The 22,153-nt window shown below is 34.8% G+C and overlaps 2 protein-coding genes and 1 long non-coding RNA gene across 3 annotated transcripts; 1 reads left to right on the top strand and 2 right to left on the bottom strand.

Moving 5' to 3' along the window:
• Window positions 1-1,470: 1,470 nt before the first annotated feature.
• LOC128168595 (uncharacterized) lies at window positions 1,471-4,406 on the top strand. The gene is made up of 3 exons (XR_008241417.1): window positions 1,471-1,693; window positions 2,020-2,213; window positions 2,747-4,406. It is a non-coding gene; the product is annotated as an uncharacterized LOC128168595 (long non-coding RNA).
• A 721-nt stretch (window positions 4,407-5,127) lies between these two features.
• Window positions 5,128-9,488, bottom strand: LOC128168596 (uncharacterized). Its single transcript, XM_052834767.1, has 11 exons — window positions 9,404-9,488; window positions 8,785-8,877; window positions 8,532-8,704; window positions 8,281-8,431; window positions 7,578-7,744; window positions 7,334-7,482; window positions 6,804-6,985; window positions 6,640-6,749; window positions 6,295-6,493; window positions 5,853-5,960; window positions 5,128-5,764 (listed from the first exon to the last, which is right to left on the bottom strand). Exons 2-11 carry the CDS (start codon window positions 8,854-8,856, stop codon window positions 5,507-5,509), a joined length of 1,569 nt encoding a protein of 522 aa, XP_052690727.1. The 5' UTR covers window positions 8,857-8,877; window positions 9,404-9,488; the 3' UTR covers window positions 5,128-5,506.
• Window positions 9,489-10,963: 1,475 nt separating this feature from the next.
• LOC128168597 (coiled-coil-helix-coiled-coil-helix domain-containing protein 10, mitochondrial-like) lies at window positions 10,964-12,661 on the bottom strand. The gene is made up of 4 exons (XM_052834768.1): window positions 12,475-12,661; window positions 12,110-12,233; window positions 11,610-11,835; window positions 10,964-11,166 (listed from the first exon to the last, which is right to left on the bottom strand). Exons 1-4 carry the CDS (start codon window positions 12,546-12,548, stop codon window positions 11,156-11,158), a joined length of 435 nt encoding a protein of 144 aa, XP_052690728.1. The 5' UTR covers window positions 12,549-12,661; the 3' UTR covers window positions 10,964-11,155.
• Window positions 12,662-22,153: the final 9,492 nt, after the last annotated feature.

Raw genomic sequence — 22,153 nt, forward strand, 5'->3', positions numbered from 1 at the left:
AGATTACTTTTAAGAAGAAGCTGTAGCATAATTAGGGCTCTGCTTTGCGTGTGACCTATAGTGATCAGTCTGTCCCATCTGGCTCATACTTAACCCACAGAAAAAAATGTCCAGTGACCTTGAACTAAGTTTCTAAGTCATAGTAGAATTATCTGAAAAATCTTTCTCTGGAGCATATACAGGTAACTCTCGATGGCTCGAACTTCGATCCCTCGAAGTTCTTGATCGCTCGAAGTGAGTCTAGGGTCCCGATTTTTTTCCCTATATAACTAAGCAAATTTACTCTTGATTTCTCGAACTCTTGATCTCTCGAAACCCTTGATCCCTCGAAGTCAAACTGAAGTCCCGTTATTCATAATCTATAGTTTTTTACTCTCGATACCTCGAAGTCGCCCTGTATCTCCAAGCGCTATACCTAATCAACACCTACTTGGTCATTTAAATTGCTCCAGGCGTTAGACGCTGGACCCGTGTCACGGGTTGTTTATTTGGGCGACACTTGTCCTGCAAGGTGATAATTGTTTGATGATTGCCCATTAATTGAGACGAAACTATGATATTGAGCCATGGTCAAATTTTAAAATTATAAAACTGTAAAAATTATGTTTAGCAGCATCATTGTCATTATAATGATTATTGCTGAACAAGTTCTTACAGCTGGTGAAGGACCTGTACAGTGGGAACAATGGGTGGTACTCAGTCATCACATTTATGACATGTCGATCGTCTCGCAGTACAGTAGTACTGAGCAATCTGGTCTTAATATGATGCATAAAATAGATAATTATTATGAATTTATTTAATAGTTGTTTTATTCAGTTTTAAAGAAAAACATCCATTTCTGTATATTTTACTGAAAAGAAAACATTGTTTAAGCACGTGCGTAAGGTTAGCACTAAATAAATGGCTGAATCATAACATCCGGTAAGACTAATTTTAAAACCCGTCGGTCAACCTGGAAAATTCCGAACTCTTGAAAACTCGAACTCTTGAAACCTCGAAGTTTTTCCTCGGTCCCATGGACTTCGAGCTATCGAGAGTTACCTGTATTTTCTCCCCTTGGTCCAATCTGGCTCATATTTCACCCACAGGCCACAGAGTCCCTTTCATCAAAGGGTGTGCAGTGCATGTGACCTTGAATGACATTTCTAGGTCATCTCTTCCCTTAGCCCTATCTGGCTCATAATTCACATATAGAGAGCTTTTGGGTAAAGGGTGTGCAGTGAACTTGAACCAAGTTTCAAGGTCAAATGTGAAGGTCATAGCAAATCTCTTTAAAATCCAGTTGTAGACCAACTGGAAAATTTCTAAGTAATTGGTCAACGTCAAAGCAAAACCCTCTGAAATGCTTTTATCCTATTTTCCATAATCTAAAGGGGCCCTCTGAGATGGTTACCATCTCAATGTATCTAGTTCATTTACATGTATATACCGGTACATTTCATTCACATTTTTTCTTTTTCACAGTTATCCAACTGGGAGAAAACATCGAAGTGAACCGTGATGGCTTTGTTGAGTTCAACAAGTCTCTCCTGTCGGCCACTCCCCAGCAGGAAGAAGTCATTAAATTCACACTCAAGACGACGGAAAAGGACGGCCTGGTGCTGTGGAAGGGGCAGCCCAGCCCTCTCCAGCGATCCAGCAGCATCGACTATCTATCCATTGGATTACAGGACGGATATGTCGTATACAGGTAACCAAAGATCTGGTGGAACAGTATATATCACTTAGCTTACCGAAGGAACTTGTGGAACAAACTAGACAGGAATTATGGTCCATCTCTTTTTATGGAGCAATGTCTAGTTTTAGCATAAATGTTTTGATATCAATTAGAAATATGGATCTTTCATTGATGATTGATAAACAGGTCAGGGCAGATTTTTTATTAACTTTTCAGGTTCGCTTGTACCACATTATGTAAATTGTCAACACTCTTAGGAGCATGTTATTCAATAACATGACATAGTGCTAAATGCATTTCAGTTCTCTGATTTCTCTATTCGTTCTTTTAATTCGCAGCTTTGAGCTTGGAAGTGGTCCTGCCAGAATAAGATCGCCAATCAGAATTAATGATGGGTATGCACATATCATCCAAGTGACGAGGCTAGGTCGCCAAGGAAGCTTGACAATAGACAACAATCTCTCTTATTCAACATCTGGCCAGTCTCAAGGGCCATTACAGAGCCTGAATACCGCAGGAAACGTGTACCTAGGTAAGAAACACCAGTACTTTACATTTAAAATACAATCGAGCTAGCAAAGATTTTTTTGAAAAGGGAAAACTGATATAAATTTAAAAATGGACAATTTATGGTAAAGTAATTTATAACCTAAATCAACTTATTATTCTCTTTTAATAAGGTAATTGTCATAATAGGATTACTTGTATACATAAGACCAAATATCCTTTTAAATTTTTTTTGTGTATATTATAGAAATGTTTCTCTTAAATTCCATTATTGACCCCCATAAATAAAAATGGCAGAAATTATAATGAAATCCCCAAAAATGGGAACAATCCCTGTTTGAATATATAGGATTTAAAGTTTTAATGTACATTTGTGCATACATTTGTTTTTTTTGTAACTACACTGAGGCATAAAAAATAGCAATTTTGACTGCATGATATTTTGAAATTTTATGAATTTATCTTGTTTGATTTTCTTTTTAAATTCAGTCTCTTTATTGTTTGTCTTAGTTGCAATAGATTGCAGCACTGTTCAATATTTGTGTTTGATTTTTTAAGGTGGCGTGTCGCTGGTTTCCACAATCACTAAGCAACAGTACACAGAGAACTACAGTGGCTGTATATCAGACATATACCTACAGGATAAGGGACCACTGCGTCTCCCCGAGGACGCCGTAGGGGGATTCAATGTCCGCCCTTGCCTAAACAAGAAGTAAACCACCCACACTAAATGAACAAAGTCGTATATAAAATGTGTGTGTATCTAAAAAATGATTGACCTTAGTTGTGTACAATGCCAAGTCGCATACTGTACAGGAAATCACAACCATTTCAAGTTCTATGCATGCTGTTAATTAAGATGAGAGAATTTTATATTGATCGGTACAGTTTTCACATGTATGCGAGTTGCATTCTCTGTTTATTTAGTTGTACAATTCTCTACGATGTGAAACCACTATCTATATAAGTTTTTTATGTTGAAAGACGTTTAGCACTTTAAAAGTGTAGCTGTGACACAACTGATATATGTACATGTATATGTATGTCTGTAGATGGCTCCACGTAGGTATTTATGTTAATTTGAACTTCGATATTTTTGTACCCGGTTCTAGAGTTTTGATTTTAATTATCCATGTATACTATATTTTAACATTATATTAAAGGTGCTTTTTATATGCTCGACTTTTAATGCCCTAGACGATATTTTTTTTTTCTCATGCCAGTGTAATCAAATTGAGTGTTAATGATATGATATTATGTGTGAGAGACTAAATCAAATCAGTGACTGCTGAAAAGATTTAATGTTCACTGTAAGCACAGGCTCCTGACTTTAAAACTTATTTTTTTATAGTAAGGAAATTTTCCATTCTATTCTATTATAGTACAGGAAATTATCTTACTATAAAGAGAAATAATTTTAATGCCAGGTGTCGATGACTGTAACTTACAAATTGTGTAGTATCCAAGCACATTCATACATCTTTGTATAAGTCCTGCTAGCTCTGTCATATGTTTGTACACTGTTATGATTTTTTTTTTTCATGTTTGTAACTCTCAACTATTTTTTCCAATACTCTAAGATAGGGAGACTGTGTTTACGGAGCAATGAACTGATTCAGATCCGGTACAGAGGGTAAATGATTCAAACTGACGTGTTTGGAGGTTGTTTATAATTTTTTTTTTTTTTTTGTATGAGAGATGTCTTGCTCCAGCATTTATTATTATTATTCAGGTGATACCAAAGAGGTCCCATTTATTGATCAAATTGATTGAATACTCACTTATTTAACAGCTGGTGCTATATGAAAATCAACGTTTAATAATCAGAATTTCTCTTTTCTACTACAGCAGGTCTACCTAAAAAAGTTGGAGTTTATAATTTTTTTTTCTCTCGGTTGATAAAAATTTAGCATTTTTCATTATTTTTTCTTTTATGAATGATTTTAGATGCTTTTTTTTTTTTTTTTTTTTTCTTCATGTCTTTACACCCATGTGTTGAATACTTTGTTTTGATAGTCCATTTATTTTTTACTCTCCTTTTATTGTAAAGAAGCATTATGTTTCAAATTAATTAATTTTGATATTTTACATCATTCTCAGTATTAGCAACATTAAAATAGCTGTACTGTGCTTCTGGGTTTAAAAATTTATTACTTGGATATGAAATTGTTAGATCTGTCATGCTTCAAAATTTTATAATAAAGTACTATAAAGCTTAGTTTGAGTTGGTAGAGTAGCTGGCCTCAGTAGAGATTCAGACAGCGTTTTGAGTTCATCTGTCCAAGTAGCGTAGTGGACAATGCACTCACTTTTCACCGCTGCAACCCGAGTTCGATCCCCGTGATCAACAGTGGTTGTATGTGAGAGGGTATGGCGGTCACCCGCTTGTACACGTGGGTTCTCTCCGGGTACTCTGGCTTCTTCCCACACCAATGACCCCCTTGCGCTTACATCCGTGCCAACGAGAGATATAAATATAATTTGTAGAACTTGTTTATCAATCGTTGTAAAATAAATAAAGTTCAGTTCAGTTCATCTTCATTTCAAGGAGGCTAGGTGGTTAACAAACTAACCATTAGATCTGCTTAAAGTTTTACACACGATAATTTTTGCCATAAACTATTTACTAGTAAAGAAAAGATTCAAATATTTTTTTGATAAAATTTGAATATTTTTCTTTATCTTTATATAGAGCTCTTCATTTAAAGGAGATTCATATAGCCCAAAAAATGGCAACGACCATTCAGTCTTCTTAATACGTGTACATTTCAAATTAATATGGAACAAAAAAAACCTTGGTTTTGGCAGAATACAAACATGCATAATAGATCACGTGATTTGTTATATTTTTAGAAGTAATCTTGCTGATCTGAAAATAGAACACTCTCACATGTCTCAGCTATATTTATATAACTGATATTCCAATTCTAAACGCGGTATTGTGAGTAGATTTATTGTCTGTTTTATAAAGAGCCAGTTTGTAGTGGTCGACAAGATGTACAAATTCAGCTGTCAAATTATGACCAGTAACGTTTACAATGACAGAGAATTGAATGATGAAACCTGGTGAGTATTTGAGACTAGTACTTATGACATGTAAAGATGAAAAAAAATATTCTTTTATATAACATACCGTACATGTATGAAACATTGTCTTTTCCAGTGCATTAGTGGCAGAAGTGGTGAAAAATAACAAAAATCAAAAATTGTTTCGTGCAAAACAGTCCATAAGAATGTGGTTTAAAGTGATTTTGACAATAAAGACCTGTTTTTAAAAAAAACTTATGAAATTAAACTTGTTCACAATTCTTGACGCAATCAGTAAAACATGGATTGAACATCAGCATTAATATGGGGACCAAAACTGGAGGCATTGTATTGTTCTTTCCGGAGTTTGGTGGAAGACACTCCCTCGGAGTAGGGCAAGAACTTGATGGTCATGATGCTCTCAGCCAGTTGGCGGGCAGGGAAATCCTGCATGTCGTCACCGCGAACATACATGCCGGTCAGATCGGCGTTAGTGTTGGCAACGCATCCAAGGTACGAAGTGGGGTCCGTGCCAGCTACACAGAAAACCTGTAACAAACGACAGCAAATGGCAATTCAATTTTTAAAAAGTAATTACAAGAGGTATGAACATTAAAAAAAATTGGTATGGACTTACTATGTCAGCATATCTCTTGACGTTTGCCATGCGAGTTTCAGTACTGTCGATAGGAACTTTGGATTTCAACTTCAGAATGCTTCGACTGTCGTGGACTCCAACTATTACCTGTTTAATTGAAATAATTAGAACCATTTTAGCAAGAACTTGGTAGTTTTGTCATACAACAATGTGACGTAAGCCTGTCTATTTCATTGCTGGCCACTCAGCCGTTGCTCTTTGAAATCAATAAGATTTTTCTGGCATTTCAGCTAAGACTAAGCAAACTATGCATATACATGTATCACTCGAAACCAACGTCATTTGTAACTTGTTTTGATGCAAGAAATATATAATTACGTCCTACAGGAGTCCAAGGTTTTATAAAATGGCTCTATCATCAAGTGTACCATGATGGTGAAAGTTGTTGTATTTGTTGTGAAAAATTGCATATTTCTTTTACCTCTTTTCCTAATTTTCGCATTCTTCGCAGCAGACGTACGTGTCCCTGGTGAAAGAGATCAAAGCAGCCGACGGTGTAGACGCGATCTACGCGGTCGTCATGAGTCTTAGCGTGTGTGAAGGAACGCCGTCTGGGTCGTTTGGATTGGTTGTTGTCTTCCTCTAGTTCTGTGCTCTCCGATCCACTGGTTGACTCGATTCTATAATCCCAAAATAATTAGCAAGAAAATGTATTATTTCATTAAAAAATTAGTATGTATTACTTTAAAAACATAAACTCCAAATGCATATTCCCTTTTTGGAACGTGTATCATTTCACTTATCCCATCATTCAAAATCACTTTACCGTCTTCTATTGAGGTTGTCCTTTTCCTTTTTGATGTCGGTGTTGCCAAAAAGTTTATTCTCTTTCTCTGAATCGTCGGAAAAGTCAAAAGCTGACATTGCTCTGGAAATCTGGTACACCGGTACAACAGTGATTGGCGGTTTTTTTTTTACAGATTAACTTACTGGTTTGACGTCGTCTGCTGAGTCAGCTGGTTTTTCGGGGTCTGTTTTGCCTTCGTCTTGGAGCTCCTTGATACCTCCTTCTTCTTTCTCATTGCTGGTTGACCTGGCATTCAACTTGTGTTGAAGACTTGCGTGGGCCAGGCGTATGGACAGAAGTAGGCAGAGAATCCCTAGGATACCAGCTTAAAACAGGGAAAACATGCTGTAGATTGTACTTAATTTACGATAATCACACATCTTTTTGTTCAACGCACCAATACTCGTATACGATTTAAACAAGTTGGTCGACACATAGAAGTTTGGTTTAAACTGCTCGAATTTATGAAAAGAATAACGGTACAATGCATTTGATTGCAGAGGATAGAAGCTCTATACATATATGTTATGTGCGCTAATACTTTGCAAAGTCGAAAACTTTCTGTCTCATTTTGGTATTTTCCATCTTTGTCTCAATACAGTTTTTAGTTATTTTACCAAGGCTGAAGCGAAAACGAATGATGTCATATGTTGTACTGTACATATGTACTAACAGACAGAATTGGCGGAACAGACGTTGGCCTGGGCTAAACACAGACAGGCAATGCCGGTGGATTCCAGCTTTTCCTTCAGTTTCCCTTCCATCACCGCAGCAGTGCTGCTTTTGGACATGTTTCGAGAGTTATCCGATTTGCCATACAATCTAAAGAGGAAAAAATGGCCAACGTAAATATGTTCATGTCTTGAGGACTTGCGCGGTGGATAGCACAGATTGTAATAATTACTGTTAAATCGAACCTTTCATAATATGCTGCAAAATAGTCCTGAACCCTAACCACGCCCAGGATAAACTCATAGACTATTATAACCCCACAAGCTCCAACGTATAGCCAGACTCCTGTTGAGGAGAATTCTCGGAAATCCGTTACCATAAGTATTGACCAAAGCGCCAGAACGTTTACAATCTGTTTTAAAAAATATATATAGTAGAGAGCACAGAATTACAAAACAAGATGGAATAAAACTTTAATATTTGAAGAATTGGAAGCATGTGATATAGTGTTTACTCAGAGTTTATATTATATAAATAGTGCCTGTTTGGGAGGGTAACAGTTGAAATTGACACCCCGAGAACCATTGTCAACCGACGCGAAGCGGAGGTTGACAATGGTTTTCGAGGGGTGTCAATTTCAACTGTTATCCTCCCAAACAGGCACTATTTATTTTGTTATACTGAATGTCTTTTTTAAAATTTTTAAGAAAATTTTACTGCTTTTATATAGGAATAACGTGAATTCTACAGCGAACCGTACGCGCATAATTTTCGCGCATGTAACATTTTTTTAATGTTACCCGTTGCCAAGTGCGTTGCTAACGCTGAGGGTAATAGTAAATATTATTAACTGCGTCTTAACCAATCAGATTTCAGTATTTAACATGAAAGTATAACAAAGTGTTTTACTTTAAGTTTTATTGTTTTAGTTTATATAGTGTTAGTAACCTTGTCACAGAATGCGTCCATGAATCCGCCCAGCAGTGGATCGTCAACCTGACCAAACATCTGCCGGTGAGCTTTAGCCACGATTCCATCCACGTGATCCAGGAAGTCATGCAGGATGACCAATAGAAACGCTGTCGTATGGAACTGGTACCTTGTGTATTTGCATATCATATTTAAAAAAAAAATATTAACTAGGGAAAAAAGAGCAGAAATGTCAGGTACTTTTGAAAAGAAAGCAACTATGTTCATACTTTAAGCATATGGCAATGGGTATGACCAAAATTGTTCGGGAGTAAGACACAATGTTTGCTGTAAATACTGTGTAAGTCTTGTTACTGAAAACCACAGTTCGTGGGATCTTGCAGACGACAGGTAGAAGTGACGTCTGCAGTGGAGTGTACAAGAACTGGTCATATAAATCCATCTGAAATTGTATAAACATATGTTATATATAAAAAATATTTAAAATTGTGTGGTGGTCCAAAATTTGCGCATAATACTCACCAATTTAAAAAGGAAGAACTCTATGAAACGAAGAATCAGCCCTACAGCCCGGGAAAGAAACTTTAGATACATGCTGTACTGTGTTCTGTTTTGCTAGAAAATAGTAAAACCAAGAAGTACTAGAGTTGTCCTGCATTATAATTACGTGTATTCTTGCTGGGCCGAGACCCAAAAATAAATGACTTTTCTGGTTGTTAGCGCCATCAGAAGTTTTGGGCGCGAAAACGAGAGAACACATAGAAAAAAAACGTTGCATCCTTAGCTCGTTTTTCAAATAGAAATATCATGTTCAGTTATGATCGATTCACATAAGATAATGTTGATTTATAGAATTTATAACCCTTGGAAGATCATTAAGTTTATTCACAGACAGCTCATGTGACGTACCATACGATATATACCCTGTACTTGTATATATAGCGTATTATAGAGTTACAATTTTACAATTCTCCTTTTGATTAGATTACTACGGTGGTTGCCCCCAATCGTTAGCACATTACATGAAACAAATTTTCAGAATTCCTAAATAGTCGTTATATGACAATTTGGCAAGTTCTGTAGAAAATATAAACCCTGGCTGATATTTATAAATTACATACAATAAGCGATCTAGACTCACCCGTATACCGTGTATATATTGCCACTGTTTCTGGTCGTCTACTTAGTGACCAGTCTTATGATTAACAGATTATTTACCTGATGGTGTCAACAAACCCACAGATAACGAGAGATAAACATTTTTAAAATAAATATTTTTATGATGAAATTTATTTTTACTGAAGGCATCGGGTACAGTCTTAATTGCTGGTGAAATTAATAAGTAACAAGATAAGAATCGCCAACCTCTGAAATCATCATAAGATTAATCTGAGATGTAAATTTTACACTTTTAAAAAATCCATCCGTATATTTTACACATTATTTTACACTCGTATCTGTAAAATAATCTTTTGATGATTTCAGTGGTGGACGATGATTATCTCGTAATTAATTCATTTCACCAGCAAGACTGTGAATTTTACACATTATAAAAAGTGTAAAAATTACAGATTAATGTGTAACATTTACAGATTTAAGTGTAAATTTTTCACATTAAATTGTTGAAAATAAAAAGGTGTCAATGTTGAACTAATCATCATCCGTCTTTCTCTATATGGGTTGATGAGAACTTAAAGAAGTATTTTCGTCGAATGCTATCTACACGTTGAAACTTTACAATTTTTGTCAATGTTTTATGTTAAATTGTATGTCGACGTTTTTTCCTAATATACGGTTAATAGAATTGCGCTGACTCGAGACATGAAATTCTGAAACAAAAAAAACCCGCATATTATTCTCGATATCTGTTCCAATTTCAATCCTAACATTGATTACGTGTGTAACTTAACTGGATTTTGCATTTGACTTGTCACAAGATTTGTCTAGAACATATACGTATATCCAAAAAATTGGAAAGGAAAAATTATAAAATCCCCAAGCGCGATTCGAACTCATTACTTACATTCTTAGTAACGCTCTAACCGACTGCGCTACGTTATATGACGATTTAAAAAAACCCATTAATTTATATTTGATCTTACAGTTTATTTCGATAGAGAGTACGTCAAAGTACGAGGGTGTCCCATACCACCCTAATCTAATCTGATTTAAACTAATTCGCCATGTTGGAGAACGGTCACTGCACTACCTGAAGATGCTTCTATACACAAGTTGTATCTTTTCTGACCGATCAATTTTTGTCTCAGATTTATGAAAAATACCAATACACTTTCACCGATTCTTAATTATCATCCCCTCGAAATCTCCTTCACCCTGTTATTGCAGTATGTCAAAATTGGTTGAAATTAATCAGTGGTCCTGGAGAAGAAGTAAAAAATGTGGAAAAGTTTGCAGACCGACGCCGAACAAAGGAAAATGTGCTCAGAAAAGCTCACTTTGGCTTTCACCTACTCAGGTAGGCTATAGGTTTAAGCCTATTAATCAGTGTTTCAATGATTGGCCTTTTTTTCCCTTCATATTACATCATCTTTAGCAAGTGCGTGCACATTATGAGACTATTATTAAACATGTTTACATAGCTTAATAACTTGGAAGGGCTCCAAATTCTCTAAGACAGTTGCATAAATCCAGTTTCATAACAATTTTCCTGAGTCACATAAGAACAAAACAACACAGTCTGTCTATGCATTCATAATTTATTAGTGTTCATTTGACTGTACAAAGATATGTAACAGTGCATACACTATATCATAGGATGGTTTTAATCGTATTTACACACAAAACAAGTTGTTTGGCCTGCCTCATGTATTCAGCACATACAAAATCACTTTCTTCATCTCCAAATCACAGACCACAAATTTAGAACAAAGGTTTACTGCATACCTGTAAAATACAGTATAAAGGATGATAAGTAGTACTAAAATCACTATTTTTTTCTGTTAAGAAAAATAACATACTTCAAACCAACTTTATTCATGACAATTTTTTTCTCTCGCAATTTACTGGAGAGAAACTGGTTCTTACAACTAATTATTGCAATCAAATGAAGATTATATTGAATATTCAAGTGTAATTTATGACTGGTTTGCCGTGAGAAATATTTGGGACCATGAGGCTCATACGAAATTTCCTCGCACTTGAATAAAAGTCAGTTTATAGCATGAATTAAAAATCTGTTTTATGTCCACACATTTGGTAAAACAAGTATGAAATAATATAATATTAAAGGTGGCCAAAAAAAAAATATTTAGGTACCAGTTTTTTAATACAATTCATGAATTGACATGTTTAAAAATCCTTACCCTGAAAATAAGTTAAAAACTTACCGTATTGTAGTTTGCAGTTCTTCAGAATTTCATTGAACCCTTGACATAGAGAAATGTCTGACTGAGTTTGAGTGCACTCGATGAACTGTTTGAGTTCGAACTGACAGGCTGGACCCTGTTGATACTGATCCTGGGGTGTTTGGTAGGCAGGCTGAGCGGGGGCCTGGGCAGGCTCACTGTGTCCGCCTCCCATTCCTCCTGTCATTGCTGCTCCGATGGTATGTCCCTGAATGTGTAATTGTTTTTAGGTTATTTTGAGTGATTATATAATTATTATATAACTGTTACCTTTTCAATATGCAAACACTTATGTAATTCTTTCATAGTTTCTCATTCTAAACATGTTGACAGGACATTTCTTTTATAATGGAGTTATATCAGTGAGTACTCTCTCTAAACTAGTACCAAATGAAATGCTCAATGGTGTAATATTTTAAAAGGAAAAGAATGTGAGACAAGGACAAAGGGGGAGATAACTTGAAGAACGTAAAAAAACTTACAACTGCTGAACCAACGGCTACACCAGCTGCTGTGGAAGCCATGTTTGCCATCAGGCCAGGCTGTCGGGGCTGGGCAGGGGCTACCATGGGTGGTGGAGGAGGGGGTGCTGTCCGGGCAGGGGGTCTGAAATAAATTCATTTTCTACAGATAAAAGTTACATCATCGCATTTCATGAAAAAATATGTAAAGGTGTTATTCATTCATCAAAATAAAAGTCACACAGTTAAAAAATCAATTCAAATTCACACATTTCTGCTTTGATATTTTAATAAATATTATGATTCAAGGACATGAAGATTTCGTCATGTGCGTCTACTATAGTGGCCATGTGCGTTTATTTACATCTCTTTTAATAAAATCTTACCCTGATCTTGCACCGAACATTCCACCAGATCCTCCGCCAGATCTGGGAGACGAAGCTCGTCCTCTTCGTGGCATTTTTACGTCTTCAATCAAAACTTAAATACTGTATTTCTTCTTAATAACCGTTCTCCAATAATGACAATGTCAACTTCCCCTTGAACTTATACAACGAAGGTACAATGTCGAACATTCCAAGAAGTTTCATTGGTCGTTCGCAATCTACGGAAAAATACGTCATAATCGTGAAAGTCCGTATTATAGGGAGAAGGGTAAAAGTAGTTACCAATGATAACCAGGGCTTAATTAACGGAGAATCGGGGGAAGGGGGGGGGGGGGGCTTTTTCGACGAAGCAAAGATTTTTCTTAAATTTACATATAAAAAAGTGAATGATGAAGTTGGCCCTCCCCACATTTTTGGGACCATGTAAGAATTGAAGTGAAATAGAAGTTATAGGTATATTACGCTAACCCCCCCCCCCCTCCGCCGCCCCCCTCCCCCCTCCGCCGCCCCGCCCCCCCCCCCCCCGGATTTTTGGATATTCTGGTTATTTTTTTTTTTTTTTATTTTTTAATCACTTTTTTTGCTCTCTTGTCAAGAGTTTTTGGGATGGGCATTCCACTTTAAAAATTGATGCTACGTGCTTGATGTTTTCACCATGCATCGGACACCTCCCCCCCCCCCCACCCCTCATCATTTTTTAAATTAAATTTTAATTCTATGCGTCAATTATGGTCCGATTATATTAACTTGTTTTAAAAATTACAGATTCTTTCCTTGCTTACAAATACAAATACTTTATTTGCACAATCATGCAAAACAGAAGTATAATTGAAAGAAAAGTAATGAATCTATGCTAAAATGTAGAAAAAGACCGAAATGCAGAAATGAGCTGACAATGATAAACAAGCATCAAACAACCATATGGAAAAGATTTAAAACAACGAAATTTTCTTCTCTTATGCCAAAAAAATGTCAAAGGTCCGATTATTAAATTTATTTAACTGATATTTAGATTTCTGTCAATGTAAATCTTTGAATTTACAGTAAAAAAAATTGTCTAATATCTTTGTTTAAAAAGGGTTTTTATTATTAAGGGTTTTTTTTATCGTGCCAGTGTTTTGATGGGTATTTATTTTTTTATTATTTTTTTTTTTTTTGTATGTATTTATTAAACACAGTACATTTTGATTCGAGATAATACCTCCGCAGAGGCTCTCTATATATACATCACCTGGGGTGCCAGGGGCCCCCTGGATCAGTAATGCTAATCAGCGATATAAATGAATCAGTATTTATAATTGTATTTTTTAAGCGTAAATAGACTTAGATATGAAATAACAATTGATATAATATTCGTATCAATATTATATATACATTTGTAGAGCATTTATATATATTGTATAAGGTATTTGTTTTCTTCAATATGTATAATTGTATTTTTTTTAAAGCGTAATTAGACGTAAATATGAAATAACACACTTTGATACAAGTAATAGTAAAGTAAAATGAGAGTACTATTCGGGGAGGTATCAATTGATATATTATTCATACAATAGATATACAATCGGAACATAAAGTAAATGCAATGCGGCAGGACTAACAACAGCATCACAGTCCAACATTGCCTACCGCATATATGTGAAGAGGGACAGGTCTCCCTATTGTATATTACAATAGTACATTAATAAAGTTTATAATATTTCATTTATCATATACTATTTGATATTTTTTCAAGAATGCTGAATGCACATTTTGATTTTTTTACAGTAAGATACAATTGCATTAGCGCATTTTTTAAAAAACAACGCATATCTTCATATGACACATGTGCGTTTAAGATTCTACGTTTCATTTTATATTTGTAAATTTTGCATGCAATGAATGACAAAGTGTTGTCTAAGATAAGAGTATATTTGTTGCTCGTGAAAATAAAACCAATGACAATCAATTTCCATGTAACATCAATATTTAGTATCAGAGAAATTTTCCGCCAAAGTGGCATTGTCAAGTCACACTCGTAGATTAAATGTTTTATATTTTCTGGCGTATTGCAATTATTACAGTTCCCATTAATGTTTTTATCCCATTTACTAACCGATAGATTCGTGATCAACAAGTTGTGAAGTAATCTATAATTAAACTCTGATACAGATTTATCAAATAATGATCGAATCTTGTTCTCGTAGATTACATTAAAGTAGTACTTGTCTATTTGGAATTCCTTACACCATATATTTTCCATAATAGGTTTTTGGGATTTCTTGTTTATAAGAATATTGTAGAAAAATATAGACTTTTTAATTGAAGTATCTTCTAGCTTTCCTTCAAAATAGAAATGTGAGTTAGTGAGCGAATTCGTGAAATTTATGGTTTGAAAATCTATTCTTGAAAGGTGCAACTTTATTGCATTTTTAACTATAAAGTACTCACATAAAAAATTGCTTGTTGATGCCAAGCATTCTTTTATGTCGTTTATTGTTTTGAAGCCATTCTCATTAAAGAGGTCTTTTACTAGTAATAAACCACCTTTTGTCCAACTTGAAAAAAATATAGATTTACCCTTTAAACATATGTTTTTATTGAACCAGATATTTTGATTAGCAAAATTGGTTAATGAAATATCTTTGCATTCGTTAAAGGCCACAAGGACCTCTTTATAGAACACAGGTAGGGAGTTTAATTTAATTCTTCGTATTTTGTAATGCTTGAATTGATCAAAAATGGAATATCGATATTATGTTTTACTACACAAGCGTTTAAGAGTGAAGATAGACTACTTCTATTTTGAATAATTTGCGAAACCCAAGAAGCTTTTATAGCTTTGAGTTTTGATTCAAAGTCTGTAATACCAATGCCGCCTTCATTTATGTTTCTAATTAAGGTGTTACGCTTGATGCGCTCTCGGTTACCCCAAAGAAAGGAGAACATTATTTTATTAATACTCTTTATGAAGGATTGTTCAGGGTTTTCTAAAATAGTAGCCGTGTACAAGACCTTGGAGATTAAAAGAGAATTAATAAGCTGGCATTTTCCAAAAATAGTTAATTTTCTACTTCGCCAAGAGTCAAGTATTTTTTCAAATTCCTTAAGTTTACATAACCAGTTTCTTTCATTATTTTCGGTTTTATTATGCCCCATATATATACCCAGACATTTAATTGTTTCAAAATTAATGTTTATACCTTTAAGAGTTGTTTCGCCTTCCATAGTATGTTTAAGCGCCCCTAAAGGAATACATTCCGTCTTTGATAAATTCAACTTTGTTCCTGATACAGATCCAAAGTTTTCAATAATTTTGACAACATGTTCAAGGGATTCTATGTCCTTAACAGGGAAAGTACTATCATCTGCATGTTGTATGCATTTAATTTCATTTCGTGTGTTGCTTATTTTAAATCCATTAACACTATCAGAATTATTAATTCTTGTTGATAAAATTTCCATTACAAATAGAAATAAAATAGCTGAGACAGGACATCCTTGTCTAATACCTCTATACATATGACATTTTCTAGAGATCCAACCATTGTTTTTTATATAGAAATAAGGATTTGTATACAAAATTTTGATCCATTTAACAAAATTGTCGCCGAAATTAAATTTCATCATTGACTGCAACAGAAACTCCCATTCAACAGAATAGAATGCCTTCTGAAAGTCAGCAAATAAGAGGATTCCTGATTCATTGGTTTTTTCCCATTTATTATTCGGGTTCTTTCGTGTCAGCAGCCACAGGTACTTTGATGGTTTTAAAATGCGGTACTTTGATGGTTTTAAAATGCTGTATCGCGTAAGACTCGGATTTTGAGTGATCTGAGGAGAAACATTGTTTCAATTAATGTTCAAAATTTTCTTTACTGTGTATTTAAGTGATAGTGAAAAGAATGGGCAACTCACATGTTAATCATACTATAGAGAAAAAAAAACAAACCATGCATCGAAAACTGTCAAATGTATGGTGAATTTGTGTCCGATCTATGGTGAAATAAACATATCGAGCAAAAATGATCTTGGAATTCATTGATTATATTTCAAAAACTAATTTTAATCAAGATTTGTTTCAAAACTTACTTCTGTCTACTTATTTGGGGTAGAGGGTGCCTTTCCACAATTTCACATTCAAACGCACAACATTCAATTTATTATTCTTTTGTATAAAATCTTAATTATAATAACAAAAAAATTTAATAGACGAACGGCACACAGTTTTGCAAGTTTACATGTATGAAATTTACATTTAATTCTTCAATTACAAACTTTTGAATTAAAATTCGTTATGGTGTCTGCAATTCCTTTCAGTGAAGTACATTTGTGAACCTAAAAATAGACCACATAGAGCTAGGTTGGGTTCAGTTTGGTATAGGAGGTGTAAGGAGCATCCGATAAGGTGATATAAAAAAGAGGATAAAATTTGCATTTTAGAGTGATGAAAAGGAGTTAGTAAAAACCTGATCTACGAATGTGCTTTAAAAATAATGAAGAAGTCATAGACAATCTCAATTTACTACAGTTTCTACAAGTCTCTGTTATTTTTTAAAATGACACGATGTTGTAGTAAATAATTTTTAGGTGCTAATGGTGTACTTTAGTTTGAATGATTACAATAAACATGGTTATTATGAACACAATAATAACGTATTCATTATCAAACTTACTAGTGAGTGAATTTCCTCCCATACAGTTTCAGATTAACTAATCTTTACCAGGACATCATTATATACTATGACATAGCAAATAACGCTTATAACGAAGTAATTCTTAGGTCCTCGCAAGTTTGCTATAAGACTGTTTCCATGTACACAGGAAATGTAGTATTCCCATCAAGTTTATCTCGGTAGTCAAGGGTGACGATCCACGACGTTTTCCTATTCAATCTGATAGGGAGAATATACATGTTGTAGAAACACGTGGATCGTCCTCCTTGGCTAACGATTATGGAAGTTACACCACAAACCCGGATTTTATTTTCACCCTCCTCTTACAACTTGCATTAAAAAATCAAATGACCTTGTATTATTTCAGAAGTAGGTAAATCAAACTTCTGACATGTCGATTTTCATTTTAAACCCCTCCCCACTACCACCACAACCCCCCCCCCCCCCCCAAAAAAAAACCAACAACAACAAAAATCAACAAAAAAACCCAAAAAACAAAATAAAACGGTTACGGAATTCGATATCTTTTCTAAAAAAAAGACGATTACAGGATATACAGCTTAGCCATTACGCGTGTAACGATGACAAAAATGTAACATTATGCTAAAGATATCAACTTATTTGTAGAAATCTTATTCGACATATTGGAGATCACTATCATTGTTGCTAACAATCATATACTGACCATTTCTCAACCTCCCCTTCAAACACTCGCACACACACTCTTTTACGGTAATATACCTCGTAAACCGACTGCCAAACATTACCGGTATATCTCAGTCCTCTGGACATGTAAATGATGTGTATTTTGGTAGACGGTTTGAAAAAGTTTCATTTACATGACATTGTGTAGTCCACACTGACAGGTGCTTAAGGACAGAGCCGAGACCCCCAATACACAATATGTTTTATCAACATTGTCGACATCACAAAGTTGACCGATATCGAGTTTAGATTGTGTTTATATCAAATTAGTTTTTGCATCGTACCCCCTACACCATGTTTACATCTCCGGCACCGTGGACGTTGCAATGATGGTCCACATCAAGTCCAACCATGTCTACATCGTTCCTCTTATAACCTTATCACATCGATATCGTCGACATTGTCGATATTGCACTGATTGCCAACATCGATTTTACATCGTATAGATATACATCGTGTCTCTCTAATATCTAGTTTACATTGTTGAAATTATCGACACATCGCAATGTTGATCGATATCGACTCGACATCATGTCTACATCGTACATTAAATTCGATATCGTGTCTATATCATACCCGTTCTTTCTTGTTTACATCGTCGACATCGAAATGTTGATCGACATCGTGTCCACATGTTTCATTTCATTTACATCATCGACATCACAATGATGGCCAACATCGAGTCAACATTGCGATTGGCATTTTGCGAATATTGTACATGTAAAAAGGCGCAGACGAAATGTTAATCCATACAATGACGATTTGTTTAAACAAAATAATACAGAAGAATGTAAAACATACTTTTCAAACTGTCGCGAAGTTTAAGTTCGTTAGGAAACATGCCAAGTGGGAAGTACAATTCGTTCATGTTGAAAATTGCAGAAATGCACAATATTGAAAGACTTGTAAGAAACACGAAAAGAAATGTATTGTAGATATATATTTAACTGAAGTAAATGATGTATTTGCATTCAAGTTGTGTAATAACCATGAATAAAATATATAGATAAAGATAATTAAATTTTATTGTAAAAAACGCTAACTGAATTATTACATTGTGAATATTGTGATGTCTGCGTTTACAAAATAAAGATATGAAAATATATGCATATCACGTGAACTCAATATTTTATTAACATCGTCTACATCAAGATTTTGACGATGTCATAGTCAAAGCAATATCAGCAATGTCGACGATGTATACTCGATATCGGTTCAACATCGTCGACATCGCAAAGTCTACAATGTCGACATTGTGGACGTCAAAAGAAGTACATCGACAATATGAATTCACAAATGAATCGTCGTTTGAAGTCCCAAAAATCTTGATAATCCGACCAGAATGAAGAATGACTGTCATTCTAATTTGTTGTATTGATTTTGAAAGATTTAAGCACATAAAAATACCAGTCCTTGTCAACTGTCACCCCATGTGCACTAACAGCAGCGACGGGTTGTTGTCTACACATTCATTTATGATGTATTGCAATCCTAGAAGACATTCTCCACCAACACGTCTCATTTATTAATTAAATAAAACAAAGAAAATATATTTAAAAAGACCCTTTTACTCCGATCAATCTCAAATCGCCGGATTCTCATCATGGAGTGCATCTCCTGAACCACCAAGGACAATTCTTGCATTGACAACGTTCCTGGACCCGTCATGCAAACATATGTTGCTGTCCAACGGCTAAGAGTGCTTCTAAGCTTTAGAATCATAACACCTTTATTTTGTTGCAATTGTTTCTGGCATATTCATGATCTCTGGATAAGTTTTTATATAAACCTGTGACAATTCTACACTTTCATTATCTTCGTGGACAAGGAAGAACTGCCTCCATAGGCATTACAGCTTTTCCGACCCAAAACTAAATGGTTCGGCATTTTCGCATGCACAGAGGCTCTATAGTCCATAAGAACTAAGAACTTGTTGTATGTATTTGTCCCATTTTCTTTGCTGCTCTTAACAAAAGATGCAAACATGCAATACATATAAAACAAGTGGTGTAAAAGTTGATCTTTCTAATTAAGGTCTTCCGTTTCCAACGGAAGACCTTATAGTTTTCGTACGATTTCTTATTATTAGGGTCTTCCGTCTTCAGCGGAAGACCCTTCTATTATTCTATTGTTTCTTTTTCACTTTTCTTATTATTCTTATTCTTTTTTTTTCTTCTTACCGATTTTGTGCAGGCGATTTCTCGGAGATGGCTTGCTTGATTTCAGTCAAATTTTCAGGGATGGTGCCTTGTCAACTGAAGTTTGTACCGCCGGAACAGTTTTTAAAAATTTACTTCCGGTCGGAAGTTATCGTCATTAAACGATTTTTTTAAAGTCAAATTTGTCTGCGACGTTTCTCAAAAACGACTGAAGATATAGAGCTGAAATTTTTAGTGATGATAGATTTAACGTTTTTCTGGTGCACTATTGTCTAAAAAATGTCCGCCGTCACTTTTAATCTTCTCTGGAAGGAATTTTAAAAAATAGAATTTTTCGACTTTTTTATTTTCTAATATTTTTTTTTGAAATTTTTACACCTTATAGAGACCCTCTTACTGATTTAGAATATGTAATTTGTTTTAAAATCGATGAAGGCATTCTCGAGAAATTAAGCGTCAAAGTTCTGAAGCGAGAGTCCGAGTAGCTCAGTCGATAGAGTCGTGGACATGGCTAAGGCGACCCGGGTTCAAGCCCCGAGTGCCGCAAAATTTTTTTTGACTTTTTTACGCTTAGATTTATGTTTTTATCTTTGAATTGATAAGTATGATCTAATCTATTCAAAAATCGTACGGAAGACCCACTCGTTGCTCGTTATTATTATTATTATTTTTTTCCACAAATTTTGTGCACGAGATTTCTCGAAAACTATTCGACCGATTTCGACCATTTTTTCAGAGAAGATGAGTCTTGATGTAAACTTCATACGTTTTTGAGATTTTTCCTGTCGGCACTTCCGGTACCGATTTATCGGCCATTTTGTACATTTTTACGACCTATTTTGTGCAGAGCTGATCTCAGAAACTATCAGAGATATGACTATGAAATTTTCAGGATAGGTAGTCTATAGTCTGAAGTTGTGCACTATTATTTTGTTTTACGCCAGTGGCGCCATTTTTTGGAGCTCGCCTAGGCACGAAAATTGGGTACGAATTTTCATTCAAATTCTTCATACGTTTTCATCTGTATCTTTTTATCAGTTGATATTTTGTTAAGACATATATAACAAAAATAGTAGATAATTAAACGTTCTTTCCAACAAAATCAAGAAAAAGGGGCTGGCCCCTTAAATTAGGGGCCAAGACACTCGTAAACTCTATTGCAAATAACTTAAAAACGATCAAAATTTTGTAATGCAATATAGAAGCAAAGTTGTTGATTGTAGCAATATTTATCAGGTAAAATCATTTTCACACCCATTTATGACGTAATTAGGGATTTTAAGGGGCCAAAGTACTTAAACTTTGATGCAATATATCTAGAGAAGGAGACATATTTTGTTAGGCAATGTAGAAAAGAAAATGTTTGCATTGATGATTCTAATCAATTCCACTAATCAAAACTCCAAAGTCTGTCCCCATTAAGGATCTATAGGGCTGGCCCCTAAAATATTCAATCATTTGTATCTCAAAAATGAACAACAATTTTAGATGGGTGTAAGAACAAAAAATGTTAGTATTCGTGAGAACTTTCGATTGAACTCAAGAAAAAGGGGCTGGCCCCTTAAATGAGGAGCCAAGACACTCGTAAACTATGTTACAGATAACTTGAAAACAAGCAAGATTTCAAATATCTTTGGTACTTAGCCTTTTTTACAAAATTGATACCAGCGAGATTTTAGTCACTGTAAGTGATTGAGACACAAACTTTTATAAATGATAGACAATCGATTGAAGATATATTTAACGGGTTTTCTTTTGTCAACCGTCACTTCCGGTACTCACCAGAAGAGTTCAAACAATTCATTTTTTTCACAAGTTTACCTGATTATCTTTGGTGTTTCATCTGCTATGATTAACAGTAGTGTACACTAAACATATGTATAAAAAACCCTAGCTTTTATTTTCATAAACCTCTTTTGTTCGTCCGTTTTCGGTCTCGAGACAAAAAACCTAGATTCACCAAGATCGCAGATTTGGCAGAGAATATCGATATTTCATCGTATCATATGAAAACAAAATCGGACGGAAGACCTACTCGTTACTCGTAACGAGATCTAGTTGCGATACTCTTTTTTTATATCTTGCAAGGCAATATCAACGTGTTTTTATTCAAGACAACAGATCTTCAAGACCAATTGTTCCCATTTTTTAAATGATGCT

This window comes from Crassostrea angulata, unplaced genomic scaffold (assembly GCF_025612915.1).
Source record: "Crassostrea angulata isolate pt1a10 unplaced genomic scaffold, ASM2561291v2 HiC_scaffold_17, whole genome shotgun sequence".
Classification (NCBI taxonomy): domain Eukaryota; kingdom Metazoa; phylum Mollusca; class Bivalvia; order Ostreida; family Ostreidae; genus Magallana; species Magallana angulata.

Bases quoted from the DNA above. Each gene is read 5' to 3' on its own strand.
- LOC128168597 (XM_052834768.1), bottom strand. From the start codon at position 12,548: ATGCCACGAAGAGGACGAGCTTCGTCTCCCAGATCTGGCGGAGGATCT. The intron at 12,234-12,474 runs GTAAGATTTTAT...AATTTATTTCAG, and splicing joins ATGTTCGGTGCAAGATCAGG to ACCCCCTGCCCGGACAGCAC. The intron at 11,836-12,109 runs GTAAGTTTTTTT...TTACACATTCAG, and splicing joins TAGCCGTTGGTTCAGCAGTT to GGACATACCATCGGAGCAGC.
- LOC128168596 (XM_052834767.1), bottom strand. From the start codon at position 8,856: ATGTATCTAAAGTTTCTTTCCCGGGCTGTAGGGCTGATTCTTCGTTTC. The intron at 8,705-8,784 runs GTGAGTATTATG...ATACAATTTCAG, and splicing joins AGTTCTTCCTTTTTAAATTG to ATGGATTTATATGACCAGTT. The intron at 7,483-7,577 runs GTTCGATTTAAC...TTTCCTCTTTAG, and splicing joins TTTGCAGCATATTATGAAAG to ATTGTATGGCAAATCGGATA.